We start from the raw sequence: 15388 nt of genomic DNA, 5'->3' as shown, positions 1-15388 counted from the left end.
TCACATTGTAATGGAGTTGTAGTGGATGGATTCAAATCCGTAGCATGAATATGTTCAGCAGCTTGAGAGATGTCCAATAATAGAGGAAAATAAGGTCACATCAATTCCACATTAAAAATTGGATGTAACCCCAAAAACTGTGGCAAATCAAGTTCAAAAGCATTTCACCAACTTGTTTCTTAATGCTACATGGGCTGTAACAAGAGGACAAAGCTTTCTATTAGGTCATTGAAGACGCTCTTTTTGAAATTGTAGCCATATCTTGTCACCAATTTGGAAGTGATGGGGAGTTCTATGCTTATCATTTCTATTCTTATACTTATTGCTCTGCTCCAAAATATCATGAACTTGTTGCTGAAATTGTTTGATCTTTTCAATAATTTTTTTTTTTCTTTATCTGCCTCTTTTTTAGTATTTAGTGGACTACTAGATTGCAAAACAATTAGTGCTACATCTATAGGTGCCAATGGTTGATACCCAAGACAAACCTCAAATGGACTGTGCCTTGTAGTAGTATGGAGTGTGCGGTTGTAGCTATGTTGCAAATAAGGAAAGCACTCATTCCATGTACGAGGGTGTTTGGAGTGATACATTTGTAGGATATGAATAATTATTCAATTAACCACCTCTGTTTGGTCATCTGTTTGAGGATGAAATGCTGTGGACTTTATCAACTTTGTGTCCATTCTAGTTCATAGTGAAGACCAAAATTATGGATGAACTCGCTATCTTTGTCATAAATAATGCTTTTTGGCAAACCAAAATGAACCCAAACATGTTAAAAAAAATAGCTTGGCAGTCTCCTCAACTACAATTATTTTTTTACAAGCCACCATGACAACCATTTTAGAAAACCTATCTACCACCACACATACAACAATCATTTCCCCTTTTGCTGGTTGGAAGTCCAAACATAAAATCCATTGAAATGGAATGCCATGGTTTGTCAGTAATAGGTAATGGTAAATAGAGGCCCAATTTAAGATTTGAAGGCTTTGCAATTGTACATGCTGCACAAGCTTGTATATAAAAAATGCTATCTTGTTTCACTTTGGCCAATAGAAATACTTTTAGAGAATGACAATAGTCTTACCAATACCAAACTGTCCTGCCACCCAGCTATAGTGTGCTTCCCATTTTTTTCCTTCCTTGCTTCACTGGGGACACATATGTGACCAACATGACAAAGCAACCATTCTATAATTGAAAATCAGGAACATGTTTCCCTTCTAAAACTTTATTGTGAATGTCACAAAAATCAGGACGATTACCATGTAAGTTTTTATTTGATGGCCACACGAATCCAACACCACTGTCAAACCTATGATTGGAGGCCTACTCAAACAATCTGCCACTTTATTACCGCTTCCCTTTTCATGACGAATGTTGAGGTGATATTGTTGTAACTAAGCTGACTACCTTTGACACCTAGCATTTTGCAACTTCCCTTGTGTTTGTAAGAATTGAAGAGGTTTATGATCTGTATATATCATAGTTTCCTTTCACAAGATATAATGCTTCCACTGATTGTAGGCTTGGACAATGACATACAATTCCTTGTCATAGGTAGGACCTTCGTACATAGCAGAAAATGTTTCACTATGGTATGCAATGTGATGCCCGTGTTGCATGAGTACAACACCAAGGGCACAATTTGATGCACGTGTTTCTAGTTCAATGATTGTTGCAAGTCTGGAAGGTACAATACTGGTGCTGAACATAATCTTAGTTTTAATTCCTCAAACGCTTGGTATTACTATTATTCCTCTATCCATTGAAATTTTGCTTGTGCTCCACTCTTGAGTGATTGATTAAGATGCCATGACAAATGTGAAAAACCAAATACAAATCTGCAATAGAAGTTGGCTAGACCTAAGAAACTGCAAAGTTCTGTGAAATTTTTAGGAGGTGGCCAATCTCTATTATTTGTATCTTTGTAGGATCCACATGAACATCGTCACTATCAATGACATACCCTGAGTATTCAAAGAAGCACTGAAGTTTGAAATATCGTAATGGGCTTGATAGATATATTCAAAATGAGATGGAATTCTTGAATATTGATAGTTATCAAGGATTTGAAATAAATATCAAGAATTCAGGGTATGTCATTGATAGTTGGAAATTTATCAAGGATTCGAAATAAATATCTGGCTGTAATAAAATAACAAAATTTACCTAAAACTTAAAAAAACTAGGTATTTATTTACCCCAATTTGCCGCGGTCATAACTATTGACCTAGTACTCGAAATTCAAAACCGTATGCACCGTAGGAAAGAAAAACTAAAAATCTAGTTTCAGTCCTCAAAACACCTTCGGCTGCCCAGTTTTAAGGACCGATGAAAGTCGCAACTTCAAATTTGGACCAGAAGATCTCCAAAAATGCCATTGTCTAGAAAAACTTGAAAAAAATATGAATTAAAAAAAATAAAAAAATCATTTCAGTCTGATGTCCTTGGTCACTCTGGATCATGAGATCAAATTACTAACACTTCACAAAGTGAATCCACATGTGTTGGTCTCTACTCAACACATATGGATAAACAAATACGAACTTGTGAAGTAATCAACTCCATTCATTTCATACAAATTATTATTTAGAAATATATATTCGGAAGCACATTATTTATCAGACAAAAATCAAACCCACAATAGCAATATTAAATAATATCCTACTTTTGTGTCTATAACTGGGGTGCTAATCATGAAGCTCATCATATATTTATCCCCCAATTACACATAAAGATACAATACTCAATCATATTTAGTAATAATTCATATTTATTGTTAAATGTTTGTTGTTGGCAAAGGTGGTCATAAGGAGCCATGCTTCAAACTCAATACAAAATTAGACAAATAGGTAGTCCAAGTAAACCATCCATACTTAATAAGGTTTGTGCACATCATCATATCCCATTTGTTTATCTTGGTATCATCATTAAATATGTTATAATCTGTTTCTCTACGAATGAAATGTTTAACTTGAGATGATTAGGTTAATGATGAGACGACAAGTGTTTCCATAAGGTTGGTGGACAGGGAGGAGTCCAAGATTAGTAAGAGAGTCCCAGGCTTAGGGAATGCAGGGGACAGGACAGTCCTTCCATCCCGAATTTTGCTTACCCTGAAGCAACCTCAGATTTGTTTGATTAAAGATCTTAGCTCCTTCCTATGCGGTATCCCCAATAGGCGAATTCTTCCATTTAACCAAATATATTGGTGTGACCTTGTTTGTGAGCTTATTTCCCTCTTATCAATGATGGATTTCAGTTCCAAAACCAATTTCCTTTCATTGTGAAGGGGTGGCAACTCTAATGAGGGAGTGATTTTCTTAGGGACTTTTTCAGGTATGGCACATAAAGAATGTTATGCATCTTGTTGTTTTCTAGTACTTCTCACTCACAAGTTACCTCACTAAACCTCCTTACTATCTTGTAAGGCATGTAAAACTATGGCTTAAACTTGTCAGCACCATTTCCTTTGAGGGAAGATTGTCTATAGAGCCACAAATTCAAGAAAATTATCTCCCATCTCAAATACCCTTTATTTTTGGTGACGATTAGCATACTTAATTTGTTGGGATTGTTGTAGATTCTCTTTGAGTGCTTGTACAAATCTAGGCTTTGTTGAACCAAATATCTAGCCCCAAGGACTTTTCTATTTGAAAGATTTAAATCCATGAATTAAATAGCGTCAGAATTGTAGAGAGCCTTGAAGGAAGTCATTTGGTGAGTGGAGTTTGTAAAGATTCTGCAAATTCTGCATCCTTTGAATCAGACTTTAATTCTGTCTTTGGTTGCTGAGAATGGTCTTCTTAATAATCTGAATATTGAAGAAGTTGTCACCTTTACTTCTGATCAGAATGTTATATATTTCTGCAATAAATCGGTAGGATGATAATGCTTGAAGAAACAGACTTAATTGTGCTTGTGTGTCCTTCAAACTGCAATACTGACCTTCCTATGTATCCGACTAAAGGACATGACACTTGAATGGGCATGTCTCTTGCCTAAGTCGGCCCATATGCCTCTTCCATAAATTGGCGATTTACATGGTTGGTTATCATTAATTACTAACTAACACATAGTGTTTAAATTAGTTTCAATAACATATAACCTTCTAGGAAGTCGCTGTCTCATGCGAGGAAGGATGCATATAAAGTCATACGTATTATATAGGATGAGAAGGTCAAGTGCAATCTGCACTTTCAGACCTGTATGTTATCTTGGTTATATACTTAACACTCCCTCTTAACCTGATAATCATACAAAGAGTTATCATATCTAGCAACATCAATACAGATGAATAAGCAAGAATTAATACTCTAAAGCTATGTGAATCTTCTTAGTATGTGGTATCATAGAACACATGATATAATGTCATATTACTAAACCTGTGATATGATAAATCACTGCTACTAGTGATAACAGACAAGATAAATCTGAAGAGTAATTTAATTTCTTCATTTATCCAAGTTGTGACTCATTGAAATTGGTATTTCTATATCACAACAAGATCCTAAGTTCAAGATCTACTAGAATATAGGATAAACCTGGAGAATAATAAAATTCTTCCTTTATCCAAATTGTGACTCATAGACATAGCAATGTCCACATCACAATACGATCTAAAAACTCAACTAGATCTTATAGTAGAACTCTACTATTTATGCAATATCTAAGAGATTGTCATCTCTCATAATGCCTTTTATACAATTGTTCATTATCTCAGAGATCGTCACCTTTTTGAATAATGAATGCAAATGGTGGAGCCCATAATAGTCAATAGCTTGACATATAAAATAAAATTATTTTATTAATAATTAAAAGAGTACATATGGATTACAACTCAACCATACCAAGTCTCCTCTTGAAGTGTTCTATCTTCACTCTAGGTAGAGGTTTGGTGAGTATGTCTGTTGTCTGATTTGCAGTGCAAATGTATTCTAATTTTACATAATTCTTGTCTATCATATCTCTTACATAATGGTAAGGAATTTCAATCTGCTTGGACTTGACATGAAAAATTGGATTCACTGAAATCTTGATGGAACTCAGATTATCACAATGAATAATCGTAGGATTCATGGCTTGCCCAAATAATCCCACAAGTAACTTCATTAGCCAGACTGCTTCTCGAGAGGCCATCGTTGTTGCAATGTATTCGGCTTCTGTGGAGCTCTAAGCCACTGAAGATTGCTTTCTTCATATCCAAGATATCATTGCTGATCCTAAACTAAAACATCTTGAAGTACTTTTTCTATCTTTAACACTTCTACCCTAATTTGAATCATTGAATCCATGTAAGTCTAAGCCAGCTTTCTTGTATTTGAGTCCAAAATTAAGAGTGCCTTGTAAGTATCTCATAATGTGTTTAACTGCAACTAGGTGAATCTCTTTTGGTTCACACATAAACTGACTTAAGTCATTAACAGTATAGCAAATATCCGGTCTTGTATTTACTAGGTACAGAAGGGACCGAATCATTTGTCTGTAGAGAGTAGAATCTATGGAAGGTGATTCTGCTGTTGCTTCCTTAAGTTTATGTAGTTTAGTCTCCATTGGAGAAGACATAGGCTTGCAATTCCACATTCCAAATCTTTTCAAAATGTCTGATGTATACTTCCCTTGATTAAGTATGATACTGTCAGAATTCTGCCGTACTTCCAGTCCTAGGAAGTAATGAAGGAGTCCCAAATCTTTAATCTTGAATTCTCTAGTTAGATCTTTCTTGCACTGATCTATCAGATGATCGTCACCTGTTATTAGTAAATCATCAACGTACAATATCAGAATTTACATATCATCTTTATCTCTTTTATAATATAAATTTGGATCAGCTTCATTCTTGGAGAATCCTAAGCCAGTGAGATACTTATCAATTCTTTCATACCAGGCCTTGGGAGCCTGTTTAAGCCCATAGAAAGCTTTCTTGAGCCTGCAAACAAAAGCATTAGGATCATGAGTTTCAAATCCTTTGGGTTGCTCCAGATATACTTCTTTTGTAATCTTTCCATTTAGAAATGCTGTTTTTACATCCATCTGATGTACTTTCCATCCGTTCGATGCTGCAATTGCTAAGACTGCTCTTTTGGAGGTATATTTGGCAACAGGAGCAAAGGTTTCTTCATAATCAATCCCTTCCTTCTGAGAAAATCCTTTGGCAACAAATCTAGCTTTATACTTTTCAATGCTATTGTCAGCAACATGCTTTATTTTAAATATCCACTTGGAAGAAACAACAAATTTTTCTTTAGGTTTTGGAACAATTTTCCAAACATCATTTTTTATAATAGATTGGTATTCTTTTGTCATAGCTTCTTTCCAAGTTGTATGTTTAATAGCATCAGAAGGATTGGTTGGTTCTGTTTTGGATAAATCACTCATGTTTGCTGTATAATTAGAGAATCTTTTAGGTCTTTTGCTTTCTTTGACTGTTCTGGAAGGTGCAGCAAAGTCTTGAGCTGCCTTGACTGTTTTAATGGCCCAAAGTGGTCTTTTCTTTGAATTTTGATTTTCTTCAAGATTCATATTTTGAATTTCATCTTCAATTTCTTCTAAGTTCTCCCTCTGGGACCTAGATTCACCATTTCTTTTAGAACTAGATAAAGGAGAAGGTTCTTTAGAACTTAGGGCTCTTTTGAATGCAAGATCTTCTTCAAAAGTCACATCCCTACTAAGTTCAATACTTTTTCGTCCAGGTATGAAAATCCTATATGCCTTAGATGTTTCACTATACCCTACAAAAATACCTTTCCTCTCAGAAAGTTCTAACTTGGTTCTCTTTTCTTTTGGAACATGGATATATACAGGGCACCCAAAAATCCTAAGATGACTAATATTAGGTTTGACCTTAGTAAATACTTCTTCAGGAGTTTTATCTCTTAGGTGAGAATGTGGGTTTCTGTTTTGAATATAAACAACAGTATAAGAGGCTTTCGTCCAAAGAATATTCTAGATTTTGATAAAAAATCATAGCTCTAGCAATTTCTATAATTCTTCCATTCTTTCTTTCTGCTACCCTGTTTTGTTCTGGATTATAAGGAATGGTGTACTCCCTTTTAATCCCTGATTCTTTACAAAACCTTTTAAACAAGTCTGAGATATATTCCTCTCCATTATCAGCTCTAAGGATTTTAATTTTTTGTCCTGAAAGGTTTTCAGTTAATGTTTTAAATTCTTTAAATCTCCTTAGGGTTTTTTCTGATTCTTTGCATTTTAAGAAGTAAATCCATGTTTTCCTAGAGGAGTCATCTATGAACAAAATATAATACTGGAATCCTCCAAGGGAAGGAATAGAAATAGGCCCACATTAATTTGAATGAATTAATTCCAAAACATTATTTGTTTTCCTAGTGCTATCATGAAATGGACTTCTAGTATTCTTACCCAGAGCGCACCCTTTGCATATGCTTGAGCAGTTTTTATTTAGTTTAGGTAATCTAGTAACCATCTTCTCCATAGTTGACAAGGTTTTGAAATTTAGATGCCCTAATCTTCTGTGCCATATTTCATTTATGTCTGCAGCTTTATGAACTAAGGCTTGAATAGGTCGACTAGATTTTGTATTCAATTCATACAAATATCCTTTTCTTTGACCAATCAACTTCGCTTTCTTGATTGAGGAGTTCTTTGCCCAAGTTAATACTTTGCCATGCACGAATGCAACATTATGCCCATCATCTTCAAGTGTTGTAATTGAGATTATATTTCTTTTAATTCCTGGTACGTAGAGTACACCTTTGAGAAGAAGAGTATTTCTTGATTTTAGTTTCAAGGTGCAATTTCCAATTCCTTCAATGGAGCGTGCTGAATTATCACCAATGGTAATTTCACCGTTAACCTTCTTTGATAGAGAGTCTAGTGTTTCTTTGTATCCCGTTATATGTCCAGAAGACCCACTATCAATTACCTATGCTTTATTTGAAATTTCATTTGATAGTGACGAGTACAAAACACGGTTCTCATGATCATAGGTATCTTCTTCCCTAATAACATTTGTACAGTTTTCTTGTTGTTTGGAATTTTCAGGACAATTAGATCTGTAGTGTCCAAATTTTTCACATTTGAAACACTTTATTTTAGATAGATCTTTTTGGGTTTCCCATTCTTTTGATTTCCCTTTTTCTTCTTGAAATGCTTCTTTTTGCCTTTATAGGAGTTTGTATTAAGAACATGAAGTTCTTCATCTTGAAGACAATCGTGCTTAAGTCTGTTGAAGTCAGGAAGATTATCTCTGGCACTTATTCCTTGTGCAAAAGTCTCCCATGAATCTAGTAATCCATCTATAGCCATTAGTGTTAATTCTGTATCACTAATAATGGTTTCTATTCTGGATAGTTCATCTCTAATGCCGACAATCCTTAGGAAGTAAGAATTCATTGATTCTCCTTTCTTTAACTAAATGTGATTTAGTTGCCTTTTCAGTGCTAGAACCCTAGTTGCATTGTTGACTTCAGATGCATTTCGTAATGCATTCATCATATCAAATGTAGTTTGATGTTTTGTGAGCATGGGTACGATATCATTTTTTACTCCATCTAATATGATTTGAATTGCTTTCCTAATTCCTTTGTTCCAGATGGATTTATGAGGTTCAACTGGCGGTTGTTTGGATGCTTTATCAACGAATTGTCTGACATCATTCTCTTCAAGAATCATCATGATTTTGAATTTCTAGGCCTCAAGGTGTTCTTTCCCATCAAACCTGTCCTCGGGTCTGATTGTGTATGCCATTTAAGATAGGGAATGTTGCTAGATATATATGAAGTCTGATAACTGAATTTTGCAGAGCCTAGGTTCGATTACCAGAGCTCTGATACCATGTAAAGATTTTGCAAATTCTGTATCCTTTGAATCAGACTTTAATTTTGTCTTTGGTTGCTGAGAGTGGTCTTCTTAATAATCTGAATATTGAAGAAGTTGTCACCTTTACTTCAGATCAGAACGTTATATATTTCTGCAATAAATCGGTAGGATGATATTGATTGAAGAAATAGACTTAATTGTGCTTGTGTGTCCTTCAAACTGCAATACTAACCTTCCTATATATCCGACTAAAGGACATGACACTTGAATGGGCATGTCTCTTGCCTAAGTCGGCCCATATGCCTCTTCGATAAATTGGTGATTTACATGGTTGGTTATCATAATTACTAACACACAATGTGTTTAAATTAGTTTCAATAACATATATCCTTCTAGGAAGTCGCCTTCTCATGAGAGGAAGAATACATATAAAGTCATACGTATTATATAGGATGAGAAGGTCAAGTGTGGTCTGCACTTTCAGACCTGTATGTTATCTTGGTTATATACTTAACAGAGTTGTAGCAATACACTCCAAGGTGGAGCCATTTTACCCAAGCTCTACTTCACGACATAGCTCCTCAAATGTCCTTCTGTCCATTTGTATACAATTATCGTTTGTCCATCAGTTTGTAGATGATAACTAGTGCTTGAAGTCAATTCGCTGCCTATCAATCTAAAAAGTTATTGCTAAAATAAGCTGACAAGTCTGCTGTTTTTCTCACTTATAATATTCTTTCTTAGTCCATGTAGTGTAAAAATCTCTCCAATGAACAGATCAGTCACTTTTAGAGCTCTACACTCTGCATGAAAACAAGCATATTAAGTGAGTCTATCAATAAACACATAGACACAATCCCTACCCTACACCTTTGGGAGACCTATAATGGAATCCATGGTGATAGCTACAATAAAACAGGTGGAAATACATGCTGTGCTTTGCTTTGTTTGCAACTCACACTCCCTTTCCTACTTGTATGTCTTGAAAGATTCTGGAATTCCAGCAAGTGGTATATCACATGCCATGCCCTTAAAATAATCTTTCATCTTTGATTCTGGCACAAGGTATGTCTGGTCCTTAAAGAGAATAAGTTTGTGCACGAATTAGTACTTGTCATCTTGTAACTTCTTTTCCAAAATGTCAATATCTCCACTATTATAGAAACCTTCCAGTCAGCATTAATATTTATCATAGAGCAAAGATTTTCCCCACATTATTCTTCCCCATAACAGCCACTACATTATTCTCCCTCCACATACCTTCTTGAGGTTGTCAAAAGCTCACTATGCTGCAGGTCCCAGGAGAAGACTTGTTTCTTCATCAATCACATAAGTATAAATGCAGATAGTTCCTAAAGGAAATAGCATAGTAAATATTTTCAAATGACAAATGTATGTAAAACAGATGGAATGTGAATCCATGACAGAAAATTTTCCAAACAAAGAGCCTGTATTCCTTCTTGAAGGCATCTAAGGTAGGCCCTAGATGATGCAGCAGCCATAATCTCTAGCTGTGGCTCCATGCCACCTTTACCAACATCGATTGTGCTTGTGTTTGCTTGAGCTTTATCATTGTCCTTTGCCATGTCTACAACCTCAGCTTCTTGATCTGTCTAGTCAATCGAGTCAAAGTCATCATCACTAAAGACAAGATCTGTAGTCTCAGTCATACACGTAGATTCCAGACCGACATCCTTTATAGTGATCAGTGTGGAGCCATAGTTGAAAATCTGTCTAAGATGAGGGTTGTAATGAACATATTCTACATCATTCAACCTCTCCATGGATAGTCTATTGTGCCTCTTGGAGTGTATGTGCTCAAACATGCCCCAATTGCTCACACCCTGAAGCATTGCGTGGTTGGCTCAATATGTGAATGCCAATCTTTTGAAGATCTAGAGATTTAGCACCAAGCATTTGCCACCATCTATCTAGGATGAGAAAAAGAGGAAAACATCAATCTCATATTTAATTTTAGGTCTCAAGTTCGAACATTTAACAATAATATAAAAAGAGGAAAATTTAATACATTTTTAATCTTAAATTATGTTTTAATCAAGAAAAACAATATATATCGAAAAGATATTAATGGGTCTTTATAAATCCTTTCTGATTCTCCAGTTCATATTAAAATGCAAGAGAAGAGCATACATGATTTTCCAAGATCACTAAAGATAATCTAATCTTTCAATAACTGCTCTGATCCCATGTTAGAATTTGTGAAAACAAATGTAAATCCACAATCTATTGAAAGAGTTAGATTAAACAAGAAGAAATGAAATTGACATAATAATTATATGAGACTAATTTCTGATGTAAATGCTCAAAGGCATAATAGCATCAATGTTTTTTAATGTGTTCTATGATATATTTGATATATATCTGAGATATAAAATACAAAGAGATAACTTACTTATATAGGCATGAGATGGGAGGAAACTTGGACAAGATTGAGACAAGTGTCTCAACTTGGAGAAAGTAGAGTTATGATGGAATCAACATACACCATCAACCGTTAATTTAGAAGGGTGGTGTCCAAATTGGAATTAACCACATGTGACATTTTAGGAGTAGTCGGAGTCAAAGGTGACTCAACAATATCCTTCTAATAATAATATCCAAAATATATAATTCCTCCTAATTTATGAGCTCACCTAAGTAGACTTAATAGAGGAGTGAAATGGAAAAGAACCATTTACTCTAATAGATATATTACCAAAAATCTTTTGTTGCACATCTAGTTTCATCATGTACTACATTGTTTCAACCCATGCTCCCAAATGGCGTTTGAGAATTACCAAAAGAAAAACTCCGTCGTAGATTTAGAAATTCTAGGACTACAGGTAAGTAGCTAACACTCTCACCAGCACCAACACCAGCACCCGCATCCGCACCAGCAAGAACACCAATACAGGCACAATAACCACTAGGACAAAATATAGGCATAGAAGATGCCTCTTATTGACATGTTTCCAACAGGGGTCCTTTCTAACTTGGATTCTAGAAGTCATTGTGGAAAAATCGACTTCAACAGCTCAAGGGTGCTGCATTAATATATAATTACAAAAAAATGAATATTTGTGATTTGTCATTTATAAATATTAACTAATTAATACAAAAGAATGTAGGGCTTGTTCCAAAAATTAATGTACCAGGTTTGTTCCGAAACAAAATGTAGGTTTTGCAATTTTGTTTCAAAAAAAATTTAGGGTTTGTTCTCTTTGATCTAATAAGCTAAAATATGAAAAACAATTGAAATGTTAAAAAGCAATGCAATTTCTGGTTAAAAACACAAAAAAACAAAGGAAATCAAGCTTCTTAAATTAAATGTGAAATCAAATGAAAACTCCTTTCAATTGAATATAGACACCTTTTGATGCCCCCAGTGTGACTATTCAGCTGACCAAATGCAATTTGATGATGTATTTTTGCTCTATCCTTGCTGATTGCCCTACAATGCACTCTTATTTTCCCTCACAGCTATCCTTTCTTACCAACCTATACATGAAAAAACAACTTTGAAGTTTTTTTTTTCACTTTTCTCTTTGCCCGTCCTGGCTGAGTCTGTGCATTGGGACTTGCTCAAACTCAACGAGTCTGGCAAGTCTTGTGCAGGCACAGCAGAGTTTGAGTCTTGACCCCTGGGACACACTAAGGCTGACCTGACTCAATACTTGCTGAGTCTGTCCAAGTCTCCGGACTCTGCTTCAATATAATTGTCTTGTCCCTTGCCCAAGCATCTGTCACTGGCCCCCATGGTTCTTTGCATGTGAAATACATCTTCTTCCTTTGAAGCTCATTCTTGGACATTTCCGTCTTTGCTTGGCTTAGGAGGTACTGTCCTTGATGGAAAAATATCCCTTTGAAATGGTTTTCTAAGTGACCTTGATGGTGCATTCGTAGGGTAAGGTTCTGAACAGCATCCTGCATAGAACTGCTTTCGGACAAATGGTGTGATTTTGAAGGGCAACGCACCAAAATAGCTGTGGGGAACATAAAGCATGTAGATACATTGATGAAGTTGGAAATGTTAATGGAAGAATGATCATGGTAGTTAACTCCTTGGTTGGGGATATATACAAATGCTTAGCAATTATTGTGTATTTTTGTACATGCTTTAGATCAGAGATGTCTGTAAACGTAACTTTCAATGTGTCATGATTTTGAATTGTGATAAATGATGCAATATTAGTTTAACTTCAAATTTGCAACATTGATTTTTAAAATGCATATGCTGCTATCCTAGTGAATGTGATTCAGGTTCTGTAGAGAGTTTTTTTTCTTATTGTGTGGTATCAATTTATGGATTGTTCCTGTTGATTTGCTGCCCACCTCTAAGATGCTTCCATAGTGTCTTATAGATGAGACGAGTTTAAATGGTCGAGCCAGGCGGAGACGGAAGCTATCAGAGAAAGGAGCTGAGATGCAGGCTGAAATGGGACGCAAAACATTTCAGAAGCTTGGTCCTAGCACAAAGAAGAAGGCTGGAGTTAAAAGTAGCATTGGGTCTGCAAACAATTTTTCCCTGATTGAAGATGGTCCACTGGATAAAGAGGAGGGTTTGGGAGATTTTGGAGATGAGGTATTACTTGCATATATTTATTGCACCATCTAATACATAGAGGAATGGCTAGCTTAGATAGATAGAGTATTGCAGGATATATACAATCAGTTTCAGTGAAATAATTATTTAATATCAAGACTAGAAAGTGCCTTGAAAATTTGTATGTTCATGTTTTAAAATAATTTACTTTGCTTAATTGCTTTTGTTTCTTGTTTCTTTCATCAGATTCCAGGCATGCCACAAATGACCAGTAAGAAAAAACTCAAGAGTGGCCCTCAGATGCATCATCTTGAATCAGCCAGCTCACCTATAGATGAGGCAAATGGCTTTCAGAATGAAAGATACATGTGAAATCTTGTTAATCTTTTTCCCCGTGCAACTTCTTTCCCCTAAAATGCATTTCCAGATCATAAAATGGAACTCCATTTGTTTATGAATTATGAGCTGGTCAACCATGAGCTCCTATTAGTGTTGGAAAATAACATTGTATAACTCAAGTTTAAAGCTATGCTTGAACTTCATGCATTCACATACAAATCTGTCTGCCTATTGTGTGATGCTGTATATCTGGTTAATTTCAGCATCGATTTTTGTGCCTATGCATGTGAAGCGTATACAAGTTCCACTTTAGGGTTTTATTCTTATATTTTTGTTAGTCTAGTGAGTATACTACCTTAACGGTGAACGTTTTCATTTTTAAAGGATTCTGTAGTTTCTTTTTCTTGTGATTTGTGTAATGGAAGCACCATTGTCGCAAGATAGTTAAGAGTCTTTTAGCAGGAATTTTTTAAATATGTTTTCACAACTTGTGACTTACTACATGATGGGGGGCTCTTTTGTGGTTTTTATTAAGAAAATGTTGATAAATATTATGACAATCTTTTTTCTTACTGGTTGCTCTTGCAATACATATACATTTTCTATACTCTCTCTCAAATCCTTTTTCATAGTTGTAGTAGCGGGGAGCTCATTTAGTGTTGATTGCATTGCATATTTTGTTTTACATCAGATTCTGCATTACTGCTTTAATTCCTGCCTTCTTTGAAGTTTTGAAATTCCACACTCAATTCTTCAGTATTTCAAAGGTATGTACGACCTGCTCCACTGTTAGTCCATAATGCCATTATGGTCTTGCAAATGCTAACACAGAAGGAAATATGATATTTAAGTCCTGCTCCACTGTTAGCCCATAATGCCATGGTCTTGCCAATGCTAACACAGAAGGAAATATGATATTAAGTCCAGTGGAATTATATTTGTCACAAATTACCGTTCTTTGGAAATGAAAAGAGAGTTTCTTGAACCAACTTTATTTTTGAAGCTAACATGATGAATGTTTTTCCACACTAGCACAAAGTCATTTGCTTTGTCAGAAAACGCTTCATTGATCTTTGTTAGGTGTTGGGATACCCATGGATAGATATCAGTAGATGGTAGGTTGTTTATTAGCAGAGTATATTTATCTTCAATAGACAATATGTTTATTTAAGAAAACAAAACAGTCCAATTTAGTATGTAATATGTCTTAGAACATAATACAAGCATTGCTTCACCTCAAGTTTTCCTTTATTACCTCCAGGTAGGCTCAAAGGTTATGGATGTTATGCACATTCTGGTTAAGATATAAGACTTGGTGTGTGCAGGGAAATAGGAGGGGAATGCCAAAGACTATTTAAGATTTTGATAAGTTTGGCATGTGATGGGCCAACAGGCGGGCCTTTCAATTGTAGTTTTAGATTACTGTTTGTTAGTTGTGTGCCTGGAAATAGAGAGTGTTGTTGAAGTAAATCTGTGATTCTTTATCCACATCTTTAACAGCACTCTGAGAATGCTAGTAAGTTGTGAAAGGCAAAATTGTTTTTCTCAGTAAAGCCTTTTTAATTTGATGTACATATAATTAATGGGAACAAGATATTATAGATGGTCATTGAAGTTACTGAAACTTGTATGGTTTTTCAATCCATTGATGGTAGAATGGTATAAATTACATGGCACTTATGGCTATTTAGAAAAAAT

General features: G+C 35.2%; 1 protein-coding gene across 3 annotated transcripts in view; it reads left to right on the top strand.

Annotated features, from left to right (window-relative positions):
* RBL (Transducin/WD40 repeat-like superfamily protein) overlaps positions 1 to 13969 on the top strand; it is a 49207-nt gene extending 35238 nt beyond the window's left edge. For all 3 annotated transcript variants that reach the window (XM_089822375.1, XM_089822374.1, XM_089822373.1), the window contains exons 6-7: positions 13170 to 13390; positions 13598 to 13969. In XM_089822375.1, coding sequence (XP_089678501.1) covers positions 13170 to 13390; positions 13598 to 13723 — 347 coding nt within the window. In that variant the 3' untranslated portion in view covers positions 13724 to 13969. The remainder of the gene's footprint in view (positions 1 to 13169; positions 13391 to 13597) is intronic.
* Positions 13970 to 15388: the final 1419 nt, after the last annotated feature.

Source organism: Cupressus sempervirens, chromosome 3, assembly GCF_028749045.1.
Source record: "Cupressus sempervirens isolate cs-2001-9-10 chromosome 3, ASM2874904v1, whole genome shotgun sequence".
Lineage (NCBI taxonomy): Eukaryota > Viridiplantae > Streptophyta > Pinopsida > Cupressales > Cupressaceae > Cupressus > Cupressus sempervirens.
The sequence above is the reverse complement of the archived record's forward strand: the minus strand, read 5'-3'. Positions and strand labels throughout refer to the sequence as shown.